The sequence below is a fragment of the Anguilla anguilla genome, chromosome 14 (assembly GCF_013347855.1).
Source record: "Anguilla anguilla isolate fAngAng1 chromosome 14, fAngAng1.pri, whole genome shotgun sequence".
Classification (NCBI taxonomy): Eukaryota; Metazoa; Chordata; class Actinopteri; order Anguilliformes; family Anguillidae; genus Anguilla; species Anguilla anguilla.
The window spans coordinates 18,471,898-18,490,297 of record NC_049214.1 but is presented as its reverse complement, the minus strand read 5'-3'; the positions used below and the strand labels follow the sequence as shown (position 1 = coordinate 18,490,297).

The 18,400-nt window shown below is 43.9% G+C and overlaps 2 protein-coding genes across 4 annotated transcripts in view; one reads left to right on the top strand and one right to left on the bottom strand.

Moving 5' to 3' along the window:
• Window positions 1–4,906: 4,906 nt before the first annotated feature.
• LOC118213262 lies at window positions 4,907–7,486 on the bottom strand. Its single transcript, XM_035392099.1, has 2 exons — window positions 6,526–7,486; window positions 4,907–5,443 (listed from the first exon to the last, which is right to left on the bottom strand). Exons 1-2 carry the CDS (start codon window positions 7,332–7,334, stop codon window positions 5,278–5,280), a joined length of 975 nt encoding a protein of 324 aa, XP_035247990.1. The 5' UTR covers window positions 7,335–7,486; the 3' UTR covers window positions 4,907–5,277.
• Window positions 7,487–17,340: 9,854 nt separating this feature from the next.
• The window catches only part of strbp (spermatid perinuclear RNA binding protein), a 74,321-nt gene continuing 73,261 nt past the window's right edge, over window positions 17,341–18,400 (top strand). For 2 of the 3 annotated variants that reach the window (XM_035390255.1, XM_035390253.1), the window contains exon 1: window positions 17,341–17,535. The gene's annotated coding sequence lies outside the window, so the exon portion shown is untranslated. The remainder of the gene's footprint in view (window positions 17,536–18,400) is intronic. The other variant, XM_035390256.1, reaches the window with a different exon arrangement.

Genomic DNA, 18,400 nt, shown 5'->3' with positions numbered 1-18,400 from the left:
TACTAATACATTAACCAGTCTCCCCTTTTCCATGCTGCGCTGTAGCTCCGCCCCTTTTCTTTCTAACCTGCTCTAACGCTGAGTTCTGCAATTGCCTGCACCTGTCTCTTGCTCTAACTGCACCTCTCTCTCTCTGCACGTGTTTTACCTGCTAAACCCAGGCCGTCTGTTATCATTGTTGTCTATGTGATTCCAGTCCGCGTTTTGTCAGTCCCCTGTCATTTAATTAGTTATCCTAATGTTCTTCACCTGGATGTTGTTTGTTACTCCGCCCTCACTCACTTAACCCCTCCTTGATTGTTATCTTCCCCAGTGTATAAATGTCAGTCTTTTCCACTTGTTTCTTGTCAGAACGTTGATCAGATTCATTGTGCCGATTATTTGTAAGCCTTTGTATTTTGAGATTCTTGCGACACCCCTTTGCCCGACTTCGAGTTTGCCTGCCCCTTTTGGTTTTGTTTGATCTGGTTCGACCTTCGCTTTTCTTTGACTTCTCTTTTGCCTGCCCCTTTGTACCTTCGCTATCTCTGATCTCCTGGTTTTTGACTTTTTGCCTGTCTTTTTACTTTTCTTCTGGAAACTCGATTCTGTACCGCACTATCTCTGATCACCTGGCTTCGAACTTCGCACGGAATAAAGACAACGTTTTCTTGGATTTCCCTGGTCTGCGTGTGGGTCCTTACTCTGAACGTAACAGCAGTATGCTTTATCCCTTTGAATCGTATTGCTTAGACATTTTTAAACAATAGAAGCACTGCAGAATTTATTCCCTAGATAATTTGGATGAGTTTCACACAATCAAACCTTCAATGCAGTAACTCCACTCATAAATTATTAAGATCTGCAGGAGAGAAATGAAGCTATCTTTGATGCCCAAGATTTGACTGTCATAATCCATTGCTGTTGGAGAGTCGTTTGGCAGTGAGCACATCACCTGTATCCTTCCCCTGAAAACAGAATTCAGAACTAACTGCAGCTCCGACTAACAGTGGCAGTGCATTGATTAAGTGTGCACACAAGATGTTCTCTTGTTACCTGCTGGGTCAAAAAAGCAGAAAGCAATGACAGGTTGGCACTATTATGCAAATCATTCAGACAATATAGTCATGAATCAGTCAGGTACATTTTGTGAGACAAGATGCTACTGGAAGTGCCTATAGCCCAGTGCATCTCTAACCACCAGCGGCTAAGCAGCTGCACTCTCCCATCATGGCTGCCATTAAATGGTGAGTCCCAGTAGTGCTGTAATTTTAATAAGAAGTTATTTTAGGCCATTGTGACTATTAATAGGAACACAAGCGGACGTTTTTGCCACTTCTCCATCCTTGCCTCATCGTAGCAGGATAAGCTGTCCACAGCCAGAGCCAGCTCTAGGGTTTTAGCGACCCAAAACCAGAATAGGGGGAAACTGATCGTGGAGGGGGGGGGGGGGGGGGGGATTTGTTGGTGCAAGAACAATAGCTTTAAAAAAGCTATTTGCACCCTCTGATTAGTGCACAATTAAAATGTCTTTCAATTTATTAAAAAAAAAAAAAAAAAAGCATTTTAAACTTGAAATGGCATCTAGACCATTTATTCCAGCATTTGGCTCTGTCTACAGCAGTAAGGACTGCAGAGTCACTACCGCTCCAGCTACTATACTGCACAAGTTGTGAGGATGTATTCCTTCCTCATAGGCTAGGGAGCACCCACCCAAGTCTGAGGAGCAACAAGGCGCTTATTTACAAAATATGTGATATGAGCAGATATATTGGGTCATACATTCGACAGTCACAGCCCTGAGGCCTTAAAGCCACTGCCCCAGCATGCACATGTAACAATGATCATTTATAACAATAAGCAATGAACACATATTCTTTGCAGACAAAATGCGTTACCCAGCCTTCTCAAAGGAAGCTTTCCAATGTGGTTCAGTATAACAGTGTGGAGGTAGATTCACTATCTGTAATAAGCGTAACATCATTGAGAAGTGCTTTCTAAAAGTTATTTACATTTCAATATAGATAATGGACTGAAAATAAGTTACGGGTGAAGATTCTTAGTTAACCTCTGGCAAGCCTTATATAATAAATCAATTTTTCTGGATATGGCAGAGTTATGAGCCAATAATCTTATGGTCACCAGTGCAGGTAATACCATTGTCAGAATTGTATCTTGTTAATGTAAACAATATATATATTAGCATACACACTGTAGGACTTGAAAAGAGGTGAGTAAACATACTCAAACCGTTCTATTTTTTGAGACTTTTAAAACTGGAATTTACAGCCTCTATTTATGTACTGAGTGTTAAAAATATCAGCACCTGGTTGAATTAGGGCTTTAACATTCGTTCATGCATAATCATCATGCTGTTCACACTGTGTGGCTGAAGGATGCTAAAGCAACCTGTATTCTGATATATAAACTCGGTCCTGGGAGTTTCTCAGTAGATGCCTATTTATACATCTCAGTGGCGCTAGGGAAAACGCATTTACACACTGTGAAGTGTGAAATTCACTCGAAAAAATGTAGCCCATGCTTAGTGTTAATGAACCTACCATCACAGTTGTGTCTAGAAATAGGATCATTTTCCACAGGCTGAATTTCTGTGCTGTTGGCCTCACTTTCATTGTGCTTCCCTGCCGTCTTTACAGCAGGTTGTTCTGTGTCATAGCCGTGTTCTGGAAACAGCTGTAAAGGCTTCATTAGTCATTGTTAGTCTTGACCTTTCTGCAGTCAATCCACCCAGTGCCAGATGATGGAGACACACTCAGATGATGCTACTCCTGTTCACTTATAAATTCTTTCTATTTTTCCCCCCGCTTCTCTCATGTGTGTATGTGTATGATTTCCACCTTCTCTTTTCCTTTGTGTGTGTGTGTGTGTGTGTGTGTTTCTGTGACTCACACATGAATTTTCTTTCTCTCTGCTCTCTCCTGGTCCCCTGTGAGAATGCGTGTATATGTGCTGTATGTCCATGCTTAGATAACACGCTCCTCTCACTCACAGAGTATGTACAAGCTACACTGTGAATTCCCATTCCTCTGTGCCCCATCTCTCTCCCCTCTGTGTGTGTCCATGTGTTTAAATGTGTGTATGTTATTCCATCCACTCTCCCCCAAGGGTATGTTTGAAATATCTCTGCTCCCACTCTTTCCGTGTGTGTGTCTGTTTCTCTGTCAGTGACTGTTTTCTCAATGCTGCAGCATGTCCAATCTATCACTGTTTATTTCCAAATCTCTCTCTCTCTCTCTCTCTCTCTCTTTCTTTCTTCTATGTGTCTGTTTCTTTGATCTAATCTACTGGGCCCTTATGTGCATGTGTGCAGACATGTTCTCCATCTCATCCCCCTACCATGACATCTTCTCATTACGACTCAGCTCTTGACCTCAGGAGATCACATCCAGAAGATTTTAGGCTGTTCTTTAATTACAGTGCCAACAAGAGCTCAGACCACTCCGTTACACAGATCTGCAGTAGATTAGATCTGCTTTTTTTCTTCCTCGGAAGCCTGTAAACCCACGAGTAGTATTCCATACCGTTCCACAGGCATTTCCCCACCTGCCAATCAGCACTTGGGGGGCGTGCTTCCTTAAATGGGCATTGCTATGATACTGCTGCAGTTTCACCAACAGCCAAGCTGACAGAGCCCAGAGGCAGAGGATGGCGGGGTGACAGGCTTCTGTGACAGATTTGAATAAAATTATTACCAGACAGCGAGAATTTAGCTCCGCTAATTCCATCAATCAAAGAACCGCCACAGTGCAGCGCGCCGGGTCTGGCTTCCTGGAGGATCGTTTTCATTTTGGTGCTTGTTCGGCAGTCCAAATCACGCTGGTATCTGTAAATTGTCACAAAGACTACGTTTGTTTGTTTGTCATTGGATATTATAGCTCTAAAGTCTAATGCAGACTGAAGTTTGTTTTTGCTGAATTCTGAGTTTTGGTGAAATGTGTCCCAGTTCATGGTAAAATGTGGGGCTGTCAGTTACACACTGGAAGGCTTTCGCAGACTGTGTTGGGCTATTTTAGCAGACTATGTTTAGACTCCAGCCAGCATTGTCTTCTCACCGGGTGCCGGAGAGCTGTGATCTCTCCAAATGGTGCAGCATGAGCACGCTGAGAAGGCCCGCTGATTTAGATCTCTCTCCTGATTAAATCTGGGAGCTGCTATATTTCCTCAAGGAGAGCTAAGATGCTAATGCCCTGTTAATTCCCCGCTCAAATCTCATTGGGCTCTCTGGGAGCGCCGTGGTTACTGGCCTGTATCTCATTAGTATCTGGTCTCCACTTCTTCCAGCCTCAGGCTTCGAATTGAAAGTCTCCTCATTCGCAGTCCTTTTCCTTCACACTTCTCCATGGAGGGAAAGCTGTGCGAATAACAATCACGTCTGAACCAGGAAAAAAAAAAAGATGTGATGTGATGTGGAATCTCAGCTCTGGATTTCAAATGCTCAAAAATCAACACTAAGGCAGGGTAAAGTAAAATAAATTTACAAGTAAAGCATGCAAATGTTCCTGGATCTGAGGTTACGCTACATGTATCATACTTGCATGACAGTTTACATATTTATATGTTTCTGCATGTGGGAGATACACATCTCTTGTGTCGTACATTGTGATGTGGCTGGTAGAAGTTGTTGGTAACCAGAAATGTTGCCAAGAACAATAGTGACCGTCGTTCCAGGTAGAAGCAGATCCGAAGTTAGTGCTTAAAATCAGGAAGCATTTATTATACAGAAAGCCAGCAACAGGGATTCACACAAGAATGTTCCATTCAACTGTTAGAGTTTGTGGAGTTTATACAGTTACATTTACATATATTCAAATTTGTGCGCAGAATACAGCATGAACTCTGATTGGTTGTTTGTTATACAGAGTTGCCCTATAGGTTGCAATTTCTACCACTGTGTCTTATTGGTGGCTTTGTAAAACAATGGCGGACTCTCACATGCACGTGAGGTTTTGGAATACACAAATCTGTCTGTCTCCTACAGCACAAACTTTATGTATCCTAACAGTCCCTCCTTTTGACACAACATGAATCTCATGGTTAAGTCAATTTTACAGTTACATTTATTTAGTCATTGTTCAGGGTGAGGGCGAAAACCTGTCAAAAACCTGTGTTAGGAAAACTTCAGGCAAAATTCCCTCACGTCCCCCTTACGGGCGAACGAGATGTACTCCAAGAACATAACTTGTAAAGAAAAAAGTCCTTCTGTTGCTGGCTGGATGGATAGTGACATTGGTTTGGTAGGGAAGGCTCGATTCAAGGCTTGGTGGGATTTCTTGCAATTTACTCCTGGTTTGCAGCAACATGGTCTTGGAGGGGTGGTGTCCTCGGCGCCGGTATGGTGTCATGGGAGTGTCCTCTCCGGCATATGAGGAAGAAAACAGAATACCATGTGAGGGCATTATCAAGTACTCCCAAGTTATTACAACTTGGTTCTATATTATGTATGCTGTCGGAGTCTTTGTATAGTGAACAACTTGTGTGGTTTGCTCATTAGTTTTACCACAGATTAACTGTACGAAAATTAATTTCACACCTTTAATTATCAATGCCAGTACAGTTAATCCCAGTATAATCAGAAAAATGTATTCAACTACAATTTTGCCAAGGTTACCCAAATAGCTCGATAACCATTCAAGAAAACCAGGTGTTGTAGGTGATATTTCATGTGCGGACCGGGAAACATTATTGATTTTTGAGATCACACGTTTCAGGTCATCCTGATTATCGGGAATATAGGAACAGCATTCGATGCCAATTATTTTACATGTCCCACCCTGAGCTGAGAGGATATAATCTAATGCAGCTCTGTTCTGTAGAGCCATCACTCTGACAGCTGTCAATTCCTCTGAAATTTTGCCTAGACCTAATGCCGTGCTATTGGCCAAAAGCTCTACCTCTTTGGAGAGGTCGCCAATTTGATCTAGAGCGGACATAACCCCATAAGTAGGAATGAGAGCACCAAGTGCTCTGTTCCAAACAGACTGATGGTGAGTTCCAAAGACGTCAGTTGATCTTTCATATCTGACTCGGTCCGGTAGAATAGATGTAATTCTCATGGCCGGGACCAAATGTCCCAAGGCGCAGATACCAGACCATGAATTAGGCAACTCAGAATAGGCATTGTTCCCACAAACCCAATAGACTCCCATAGCTGTGTGGTTTTGTACAGGTTTATCATGGTAGTTAATAACCGTATTGCAGTCCAGGGTCTCTCCAACATAAATAGAGCCATTTTGTTTGAGGCACCACAGATATGGGCCAAGAGACAGAGCAATGTTAATGGGTTCAGGATCACATATATGTTTAGGTCTGGTAACAAGTTCACTTTTGCTATCGCTATCTGCAGTGTTATACTTGGAGGCGATAGGTACGGACCTCATTGGAACACCAAGTGCGACAGAATGTGGTATTAATCCACAGACATAGCAGCCAGTCTTATTTGCATGTTTGGCTGTCATGTGAACTAATTGCATGTAAATGTTATTGTCCACAGCACTTACTCCACCATGGCTCAAAACTGTGATTATAATTACAAATGAATTCAGCATGTTGGATGGGAGCATAACTTGAATGCTCAATTTGGTTGAGTATGTGAAAAAAATTGGAACGTTTGCACCTGATTCGTGAAGGCTGCAGTCGTCCGTGGCAGGGAGTTCTTCAGGCTTTTTGAGGTCTTCGGGTGATGGGCATGGTTTGGTCCGGGATTGGTGGATCCAGACCGGGATGCTTGTAACTCGAAGAGCAGTCTCAGAGGTTAGTAAGACCTGGTGTGGTCCTTGCCATCGAGGTTGGAAAGATCTAGGATGAGGGGCTCTTATCATAACCCATTGTCCAGGTTCATATGTCTGCGATTCTTGCCCCCCCTCCTTTTGTTTATCTTTCAGAGTCTCAAGTGGTGGTAATGGTGCAGCTCCACAATCCAGTTTGTGCACAGACCAGCATGCAGGGAATGTTGCACATAAAGCTTGGAACTTGTTAGTCAAATCCCAGGAATGGACAATAGGTGTTGCAACAGATGCTATAGCAGTATGGGAAAGAGCAGCTAATGGCAATGTCTTGCGTTTATGAGAAGCGTCACAAACTGATAAAGCCATAGGCGAGTATGCAACAGTAGCTTTCAGTAATCTCATGCCATCAGAACCGAGGATGGTACCTTCTGCAGTCCTACAAATGAAAAATGATTGTGTCCAATAAGCATTATTGGATTCCACAAGTACTGGAAAGGATTTATATGCGCGGACAGAATTACCCCCAATGCCAGCAAGATCAATGGAATGCTTTGTACAAGGGAGCGGTAGGTCAGTGATAGAAACAGAAGCGCCAGTATCAATTAGCATATCGCATGGTCGGCCTCCTACCCACGCACTAAGATACGGTCTGCAATGAGCCTGAGTTTCTATACTACTGACTGAAAAGGAGGCCGGTAATTCCTATGCTTTCAAACTGTTTAACATGGCGACAAGTTGTTCTCGGTTCAAATGCGCGTAATCGTCATTGGAGCAGTGCGCGATAGGCCCAGCTTCTTTGTCTGAGGTTGCGTATTCTCCACTGGAGGCGTGCGCCTTAGGTAGGGCAGCTAAACATTGTGGCGCTCGATGTCCCTGTTCTCCACATCGAAAGCATTTATCTGCTTCTTTGTTTGGGGGGGTGTTACGCCTACTTCTCCTATAGTCCCTCCCTTTGCATCGATCCGTGCTATGGCCCGTTTTCCCACAATTATCGCACTTCAGAGAGTTGTAGCGAACAGCAGCAATGGGATGTAAAGTTGAACTCTTCTTCCGTATCTGTTCCTCTAATCGCGAGGCCCACGAAACAATGTCACTAAACGTATTACCCGGGTGTATGCCGATTGCTAGTACCTTCTGAATATGCGGGGCAGCCTCTGCCAGTAATTGTTGCGTAAAAACAGCCATGTCTCTATTTGGATTAGGGAAGCCACAATGCGTTTCAAATGCTTCATACTTCCGATCGGCGTATTCAGCAAAGGGCAAGCTATTTTGTACTACTGCCGTGAAACAATGCCATTTTGGCGCACCTTTACCTAAAGCAGTCTTTACAGCCTCGCAGAAACCGGTAATCGCGTTTTGTAATTCATTATGATTCGCCCAGGGGCCAGATGCCCATGGTTCCTGTCGGAGATCAGCTGGTTCAATTTTGTTCCAGCTTGAAACTGGACATTTTGCACGCACAACTGAAAACATGTCTAGAGGGTGTAGAGACATGCTACGCTGTAGCTCATTTAGTTGTCGCCAAAACGGTAAATTGTCGTCTTGCGCATTAAGATTCGGCAAATCCTTTAATAAAGCTCTCATTTCGATCAGGCTTAAAGGAACGTGATCAACATGCAGTCGTTGTTCATTTCCTCTACCGCGAATTTTAGTAACCATAGGTGCCATGGGCACCGTTTTATTCTCCTTTTCAAAATACAGTGGGTCAGTTATAGTGTGACAATTTAAATCTGGGTACAAAGATGGAACACCTTTTATTTCAGTCGGAATGCACGCAAGCGCTGTGCTCTGGTCAGAGCTGTTGCCTTTGTTCTCAAGAGATTCTATCTTCTTACGCAGACCAGCTAATTTCGTATCTTGTGCTTGTAGCCGATTATACATTTCGTCACACTTCTCTATGAGCCTCATATGCTCCGTAATTAGTACAATGGTACCGTAAGCCGTCCTATTCTTTTTTTGTTTCCCCCACCATTCTAAGGAATCCGGCGTGGATCCTTCGGGGTCCCAGCCATTTTTACTCATCGCCTTTGCTTGCTTTACATACTTTTGCTGCAGATATGTGGTTATACTCCCGTTTGCATTCTCCTTGTTTGGGGCCATTTTTGCTCGCGAATTATACTTTGTTGGTAATAAGTTACGTCTCTCTGTATAAACGCACGTTACTGGCTAATAGGTTACTAAAGACAATCAACACGAAACAATAAAGACTAAGAGGCCAATATTAAACGTAAAATTCAATAATGTCCACAAAACTTGTCGGGAGTGCGACACACACGCTCTCTCACGACCTGAAACAGAGACAGACTACCCACGTGAAAGAAACTCCGTCTCTCAACCCTGGGCCCGGGGCGTCACTGACTGACTCTCCCTTAAACGAACAAACAAAGATGCGGCTTTGCGCTTCTTAGGTAATCTTCGACCTAATACCCAGTAGTGAAAATTAATCACTTCTGTGCTGTGGGCGACACACTCGCTTACCACGGCCACGCAACCACGTGTAGAATTTAGCCTGGATTCACACTTTCCATAGGCAGGGGTGACTCACAAACACCCGGTCACAATAGGCTTAATACACAGGCCTATATCACAGTCAGCAGCACTGGTAACACATCATCAGCACTGATATTTATAACAAACAATCGTGTAACGTTACACAGACGTTATACCAAAAGACACAGTTTTTAAGCACAAACAACTGATCGCTTCTACACCGGTCAAGATATACGTTATCGTACCACTGGGTGGAGCGTTCCAGACTTCCGCAGTTTTGCCGTCCAATTCGCCAAGCAAATGGTAGTAAAACCCGTTTACTCACTTTTTTGGTCAGGAAAACAACGAAGTTCCGGAAGACGAATCCACCCTGCTCGCAGCGCCAAATTGTTGGTAACCAGAAATGTTGCCAAGAACAATAGTGACCGTCGTTCCAGGTAGAAGCAGATCCGAAGTTAGTGCTTAAAATCAGGAAGCATTTATTATACAGAAAGCCAGCAACAGGGATTCACACAAGAATGTTCCATTCAACTGTTAGAGTTTGTGGAGTTTATACAGTTACATTTACATATATTCAAATTTGTGCGCAGAATACAGCATGAACTCTGATTGGTTGTTTGTTATACAGAGTTGCCCTATAGGTTGCAATTTCTACCACTGTGTCTTATTGGTGGCTTTGTAAAACAATGGCGGACTCTCACATGCACGTGAGGTTTTGGAATACACAAATCTGTCTGTCTCCTACAGCACAAACTTTATGTATCCTAACAAAGTCAACGCATGCCTTTCTAATTTCAGATGTAATTAACACGTTGAAACCAAGCACGTAAGTCACACAAATAAAGCAAGCCGTTTAAGTGACAGGCCACATTAAAAGTGGATTATCTTCCTGATGTAAATATCCACAGTCATTTTCATCAAAGTGCTGGGGATCTGTGGCTTGAGCCATCATTAGCAGGCACGGGACTGCATGGAGATTTGCCTGGGGGTGTGTTGTGTGTGTGTCGGGGGGGGGGGGGGGGGGGCACTGATCTCACTGATCCTCGGTGTCACTCATGCTGAATGAGGAGAACGGAACTACAGGAAGCTCTGACAGCAACATCCCTCAATGCTACAAACGGAACATATTCATATTTGTTTGTTGTTGTGTGGTGAGGGAGGCTTCGCCCCTTTCTCACAGTGAAAATTCCTCTGCGTTTAGGATTGAGGGCATGAGAGTCCCCCTGTACAGTGTGCTTGATTATGAGTAAACGAGTGCCTGTGCTTTCCAGTCTCTTCAACTTCAAATTTGTTTTAATACTTTATATAAAAGCAAAAAAATGAGAAGTTGTCATTTCTTCATTTTGCACAGTAATTGTACTTGGCACCCATGATGTAAAGCTCATTTAAGGAACTTTCCCAATGACATTCTTGCAATGAACAACAAGCACCAAAAGTGGCGTTCAGTTATAAAAAATCATTTTTAATTGGGTAGTACTCAAAACAGCCAGCACTATGGACTCGAGCCAATGATCATATTCCAGGCGCCATTATATTCACAGAATGCTGGCTGTCATTCTCTTACAACTTGGTAACCTGCAACGCAAAATACAGCCAACTTAAATCCATCTCTTGTCGTCTAACTTTGCAATAAAGCAATAATACCTCATAAGCAAAGTAAATCCTGGCCTGGATAATTCTGCATGAAGCTAGTAAATTTAAAATACAACATTTGGTATAAAAAACATTTCCCCAAAAAATAATAAAATTCCACAATTAAGCCTGTTCAGTATATCCTATTACCACTCTATATCTCCAGACGAGCATCGTCCTCACACATACACACCAGTGTGACTGATACATGCTTCAATGAAATCTAAATGGGGAGAAGTTTTAAATGTGTATCCAAGCTCCAATGTAATGTACCTCTAACAGCAAGACATCAACATGAATATCATCGGAAATGCTTCTTGGTGCCCTTGAAACGGCAGAGATTCCCTGCTAGATATGAAGTGTGTTAATTGCGCGATGCTTCCTTCACTGTGTGAACGTGTACACGCGCGCGTGTGTGTGTGTGTGTGTGTGTATGTGTGTGTGTGTGCGTGTGTGCGTGTGTGTGCGCGTGTGTGTGTGTGTGTGTGTGTGTGTGTGTGCGTGTGTGTGCGCGTGCTTCCTGCCTGTCCCTCTGCATCACAGATGGACGGCTTGGGCGCGCGTCTGTGTTCTCTGTGCTGCAGCGCAGGTCTGTGCCAGCCAGAGCCGGGGTTTAAGGAGACTTTTCAGCTGTCAGCCGCGCGGCAGAATGACTCATCCTCTCGAGCAGCTCCTAAAAACGGGGTGCAGCTCCTCCGAGCAGCCAGCTAAAAGTGATTTAATTGCAGAGCAAAGTGTGACATCAGTGATAATTTAAGTCTGAAATAGTCGTTTGTGTTTCGAAAACTTGTGGCTCGGTGGCTGCAGTGTAAACTACAGCCCCGCCCCCACCCCCACCTCCACCTCCACCCCCCTTGCCGCCCACATGAGCGTATGTGGCACTGCAACACCTCCCAGGCTCTCTGCCTGAGCGTGTCACTGTGTGCTTGAGAAAACCCACAATGTCTCCTGCTTTGGTTCAGTGCGGTTGGGGATTTATTTTGCCCCTCTATATATCTTTATCGTCAGCAGGGTGCTGTGCTTCACATTCCTCTTCCTGCTCAGGATCTGTTAACCTTTTCACCGCTTTTACTGCGGCCTGATTCCATCTTTAACTCTTGTGTTTTTTGGGCCTGTTTAACAGGATTGGGCAAGGAAATGAACACAATGATCAATCAGCGACCAAACCGCTCATCCAGACCACTGCTCCATGTTTAACTGCAGAGCAATCAGCCTCGATCTCACGGGAACATATAATCTATTATCAAGCCATTTTCAGCCTCAAAGCCAACAGCTCTCCTCACTCAATACAGACATCTGTCCTCTATCAGAATACCACTCACCAACATAGATACCCCTCCTCTCTCAGTAGGGGCTCATTCGCTCTCAGAACAGAAACCACTTCTTCTTACAGCACAAAGCCACCATTCCCTTTACCCACACTTCTTCCTCTGCTATTAACACCCTTCCTGTCTCAGTACAGACGCCCATTCTCTCTGAATTCTCTCGGTTCCCCCAGAGATCTTTATTCCTGCATAACTGCACACCCCCATAGTTGGCCCCCATGTTATGTGTAAATCCATGCACAGTATCTGCCTAATCCCAAGGGCTAATTTAATTTAACCAAGGTAATGAAGGCAAAGATCTGAGCACAGTTTCTTTCATTTACATTTAACCAATGTATGTATTGTGTGCCTGTTATACTGTGTTGCTGGTTTTGTGAGTGGACGTTTTCAGAGGAAATCCAATTTTCTTTCAGTTACATTATTCAACCTTGTCATTTAAGCTAAATGTTAGATAATGACCCTTGTACATATTTGGTTTAACTGCCACAATTAAGCCCAATTTGTTTTTCAATTACTTTCTTTAGGCCCCATTGAGCAATTACCCTTAATCAATAAAGCTGAATACCTGTCTGCATTACTAACAACTAAATCTGGGTGCGTGTGTCTTCTTAGCCTGTGGCGATCAGATGGGGTGTTCTAAGCTCCAAGACTGACTGGAAACGGACACATTTTATGTGTCAGATTGGGATGGATGACAAACCAGTGAGACATAAGAAGGATGTGCTGATGGTAATCTCTCAGACAATGATTCATAAACACACAGAGATTGTGTAGAAAGAAGGCAAGTGGCTTGGACAACCGGGACAGGGAACACAGGCTTATCAGCTCTGAGTTGGGTGTCTGTGACTGAGCGCGCTCACCTTGCTGTCAACCATAAACAGAGACAGATGCTCACTCTTAGAGTTTACATAGCAACTGCTTCACACAGCAGGTAGGAGGACTGAGCCAATAGATGACCGCCAAAATCAAAGATCCTGCACAGACTGGCAGACGCGCTCACACACACACTCACACACACGATCAAACACAGGCACTTACACAGGACCGCCTTTCGACACTGAGATTCGTGGATCGCACGACGGCATCGAAAACATCCACGTTTCTGACAGCTGCCAGGGCGAGTAAATGATTGTCAATATGAGAGCTGTTGACGTGCTGCGTCTGCTGCGATTAATAGCGGACAATGCTAACCGGATGGCGAGGAGCGGCTGGCGGTGCAGCCTTGAGCGCGTCTCACACGCTGGCACCAGACTGCCTGCCCGTCCGCTGCTGCTGCCAGCTCGGCGGTACCCGGCTCCGTGGCCCTCACACGCTCCGCTCTGTCACCGCCGTCTGGTGGCTGTCGCTGCGGCCCCCGCTGCGGCGGTGCCCAGATGGCCAGGTGGCACACTGTGGGAGCCGGGCTGTGGGTCTGGAGCAGGTCTCCGTGACATTGCTGCCTGATACCTTGAGCGCGAGCCTCCGTGCGCACAGGGAGAGGGTCTGTTCACAGGGAAATTATGGACAGGGCTCTTTGGCACACGGTGTGCTTCCCTGGGTCTCTCTGCTGGTGTCCCCTCTCTCAGCCATGAAGCGCTCCAGACTGAAGAGCCTAAATCTGTACCTGCTGATTCACTCCCACCCCACCCCCCCAGCCCCACAGGCAGCAGACTGTATTTATTCCAAATGACCAACGGTCAGATGGAGGGGGAGCGACAGGCAGCTGTCACTCATCTCCGTGCTGGCCCTGAAGGCTTTGCTGCTCACACGGGCTGGTCAGGAATGGCACTGTGAGGTCAGAGATTATACTTACGCCTTACCGTGTTCAGTATGACGGAAAGTAAAGGGACCAGAGCACAGTCGCACAGCCCCACTGCGCTCGTCAGTGTTACGGTTGAAGCATCACGACTCGCTATCTTCTGCCCGGCACTAAAACTCCTGAGCAGCTCCTGTGAATGATATCAAGTGTCAGGCCTTTGTGCCTTGTAGAGGTAGGAGTTGGCTGACCATCTGTGCCACTTTGTCTTCTGAGTTTCAGGTAATGAGCCCCTGGACTTCTGTTCTGCGAGGGGTCGGTTGAGACAGATGCTCTACATTGAGAGAATGTTTTGTCAGGCTCTGTTTACCTCAAGGGGAATGTCATTGAACTGGTTTTTTATGGAACATACACACGTGCACATACATACACAAGAAAGCATGAGAAGAAAAGCAATGGGACGGATCACTGTTGCACCGCACGTGCAGACACATACACTTAGTGTTGAGAGCAATCTAAGATAAGGAATAAACATATTTATTATAAATGTCTGCAGAGCAGAAATCCCTGCTTTGGGCATACCCAGCACAGCGAAGTGCTGGTGTTGTGTGGGTCCTGTGATTAAAACCCGGATTTGTCTTCACCCGGTTGACATCAACTTTCCGAAAGTTCTACCTCCGCTATGAAAAGTATCAAGCGCATTGCTTTAATCACGCGCTGTGATTTGACAGGAGCTCGACACTGTTCTTTCCCCTTGTCTGTCTGTGCTGTACACCAGCAGGGGCACACTGTGCAATATGCAAGCGGCAGTGTCTCCAGAAACATCACAGCTCCACTCCCAGGCACAGAGCGAAGGCATGGAGTCAGCGGCGGCGGTATTTCAGGCTCAGACCTGGCTGGGGGTAGCAGCTGCAGCTCGTGTGAAATGTAAAACCGTGAGCAGCCATTGTGAGCAGCCATCGCAACCTCTCTGACTGGCTTCTGAGCCGGAGGAGAGCCCAGAGCGTGTGCGCCATGGCGATGCTGGCTAATACTCCTCTTTAGATTCCCACAAAACATCTTATTAATACATTTCAGCCAAAGCCTGAACTGAAAGTGCAAGCTACTCTGTATGTCCAAGAAATTATGGATAATGTACATTAGCTTGACAAATATAGATGATTAAAACTGACTGAAATATAAAACATAGCAAATACAACAAAGGCAGATGATTAAAACAGACTGAATAATAAAACACAGCGGACAAAATAATAAAGCTGCATGCACAAACATTGATCAGAAAGAAACACTTCTTTCTTTTTTAATAAGGGGTGCACAATTTGTTTCATATCCATGTAATATACATTGACGTTAAGGTTCAATTATCTCTAGTTATATCTATACATAGAAGAAGGCTTGTATAAGGTTGTATGAGTTCAAAGCAGTTCCATCAATACTCAAATTGTCTACTCAAAGTTATTTTCTCATGAGTTTGTGGGGGAGATAGACTGCAGGTGGCCACATGTGTACTAGAGACTATGCATGTGTGTATGTGTCTGATTTGTATCTTGTGGCATGTCGTTTGACAGGAGAGACCTGCTTGAGAACATGCCTGGTGTGGGTCTGTGTGACACACCCAACTGTAAAACTTCACTCCTTTAAATCCAAATGCAATCCAAAGTCAATGCACTATCCTCAAAAATGAGTTTCAATAGTGATTTCTGCCTTTCCCCACTGATTTGTGTGAGAATATTGTATAAAAAGTGAACATCTTTGCACAATTTCCATCTGAATTGATAAAATGGATCAAATATGGTTAGAAATATGATTCTAAGTAAGCTAAGTATGATTTGTCATGATAATCTCTATTCAGTTTCTCTATTTATTACATGAGAAACTATCATTGTTTAATATAAATGTACCCTCTGTTTTTTATGGACAGATATTAGTAAATTAAAACAGAAAAATAATGAGCAACCACTAACTTTGTTGAAACGCTCCTTTTCATGACGAGTGGAGAACAATGTGAGTATTGTACAAGGCACTGCCTCAAGTGTGTCTCCGCTTTGTGTTCAGTGCATTCTGTATTTGTGAGGTTAAACGTTTAGTCTATCATAACAGACAAAAGCACTCAATTCAGTGAATAAGGAACTCACACTGTGAGATTACTGAAAGACCAGTGTGATCAATGTCAAAGCATTTCAAAATGTCAACAAGATCTCATCTCCCGCTCCTGCCTCCCTCATCGAGAAAAGAACTGTGTAACCATTCTCACATTTCCCTCTCTCAAAAGACCCTATCAAGGCATCTTACCCAAGGCTCTATGTGTATTGAACAGAATGCCGACTCAGTTTCAGTGACCTCACAGTATGTGTATCTTATTTGTTGCTTTTATATTTACCTAATAGCTGCCAGTTGCTCTTTAAAGTATCAGCAAAAATGGAAGAATATATATATATATATATATATATATATATATTGCAAGTCTGCATGGCTCAATATCCATCTTAGGTCCACACCATCATATATATGCTGTTTGAATATTTCCGGTTGGTCCTGGAAAGACAGAACAAAAAAAGGGCAAGTGTCAGTTCTGTAGGTTATCTTTATCAATTCATTGATATACGACCCACTCCTGAGATATAAGGCATCTTCCTTCATTTGGCCCACAAGAGCTTATGATCAGTAACATCTGACATATGAGCACAAGCGACCCTCTGACCTCCACTGGAACAGCCAATTCCAAGGGGATGATGGAGAAAAAGGATTCAGAAAAAGGCTGCACTGTGCACCACTCTGAGCAGAGCCACGCATCCTGTAGCAATCATATATGCTTGCTAAACCACACAGAATTGCACATTTGCACCATTGAACAGATGTGAACAGATGTTTGACACCAGCAACAACTCAACTAGGGGTTGACTGCTTCAGAAATCCTGGGAAAGGAGCGCATTCCTCCCTTGGTTCTTAAGAATGTCCAGGAAACCACCACAGAATTTACGTCTGAATGACTTATGGTTAAAAACATAGGCTATTATTCAGATATAATTTATATGGGTGAAGATGCTAAATTTGCATAAAACATCAAAGCTAGAAAAGCGGGTTTGTTTCATATTTACTTGATACTGGCAATAGATTCAGCTATATTAATATTATCATCAGTTATTAATCAGTTAAAGATTGCTTTGGTAATTGAACAAGATAATGTGTACAATAAAGATTACTTTTTTATATTACAAAGTAATAAGCAGTTATTGCTTTGAACACATACAATGGATTCGTTTTTGTTGTTGGAGTCCAAAAGGAGCATCTGCGGCGTGACGGTGCGCAGTATTGTTCTGCAACCAAGCGCTCAGCCCACGCAACGTTCTGCTCCCATAGGGCAATAGGATGTCCAGGTACAGTACAAGAAGTCCGGGCGTAATGTAATTACGGTGTTTGCTGTTCCGTCAGCCTGGCGCTCACAGGTGCAAGGAGGAGGGTAGCAGTGGCAGTTTCACCGACTCTCGTCCTCCAATTAGAGAAAGCTGACATTATCACGTGAACAAAGCCGTGGTCTAACCAGTTGAGGGGAAAACGGAGAGGGAGAGAGACAGGGACTGACTTGACTGGAGGTAACATTATCGGGGACTGGAGCAAGTCGGCCACGGTAATTAAATATACTCAACACTTTTAATTGCTAAATGCAGAACAAATACCGCCAAAACTGGTGGGCTTACTGGGTTCTTTGCAGTTTGTATGGTTTGCAATACAGCCTACCTCTAGCGAGTGAAATTATTTCCGCTAGCAGGACATCGGTCATCGGCAGTTCGATGTAGCTACTGTAGCAAGCTATTAGATAACAGCTAGCTAGCAACCGTAGCTATTACTGTAGATAGCTACGCTAACGTTTTGTTTTTATAGATAGTGAATTTGTTCGTTCTCCGAGTTTTCCTGTTTTATTAAAAACGATTATATTTAGATAAATTGATCATTTCAATATATTCGTTGATTGAACTTCTGTGCTGTCGTTGTATTTTAAAATTGGTTTCCCCTGCAATCGTGGGAACATCTTCTCTGGTGCAGCCTGCTATACTTGAATTATTTATAAGGAGGTTAGACTGGAAGAAAAATGCTGCCTTTGGCAGAATCGTGAAACCATTTTATATGCGGAAAATAGATTTAAATGCGCTAGACAAACTTTGGCTTAATTCAAAATAACGTCACATTGGCAACGATAGTTAACCAAGCAACACAGGATGACAGATGGCAAACCTAACATCTGTACCCTGTCAGGTAGATGGCAACCTGAGTGCCTTGGAAGTTTTCATTGGGTTTACGTTCAGTGTAGCTGTTATATGATATGTCTCCGGGCAGCCCACCTTTGTTGTCACTGTGCTTGTCACCCATTGTTCATGTAAGTTACAGCGGCCCGCATGTTCATACTTCCCCTCTGCCAAAAATCCAAATAGTGGTCCATGAATGCGAATAGTGAATTGCTCTGCCGCTGTGTGTACGCATGCGCCTTTTCATTC

What these genes read in the sequence shown, in the direction of transcription:
- LOC118213262 (XM_035392099.1), bottom strand. Translation starts at nt 7,334, where the DNA reads ATGCTAATTGATACTGGCGCTTCTGTTTCTATCACTGACCTACCGCTC. An exon ending in ATGCTGAATTCATTTGTAAT is followed by an intron (nt 5,444 to 6,525) that starts TATAATCACAGT and finishes AGACTCCGACAG; the next exon opens with CATACATAATATAGAACCAA.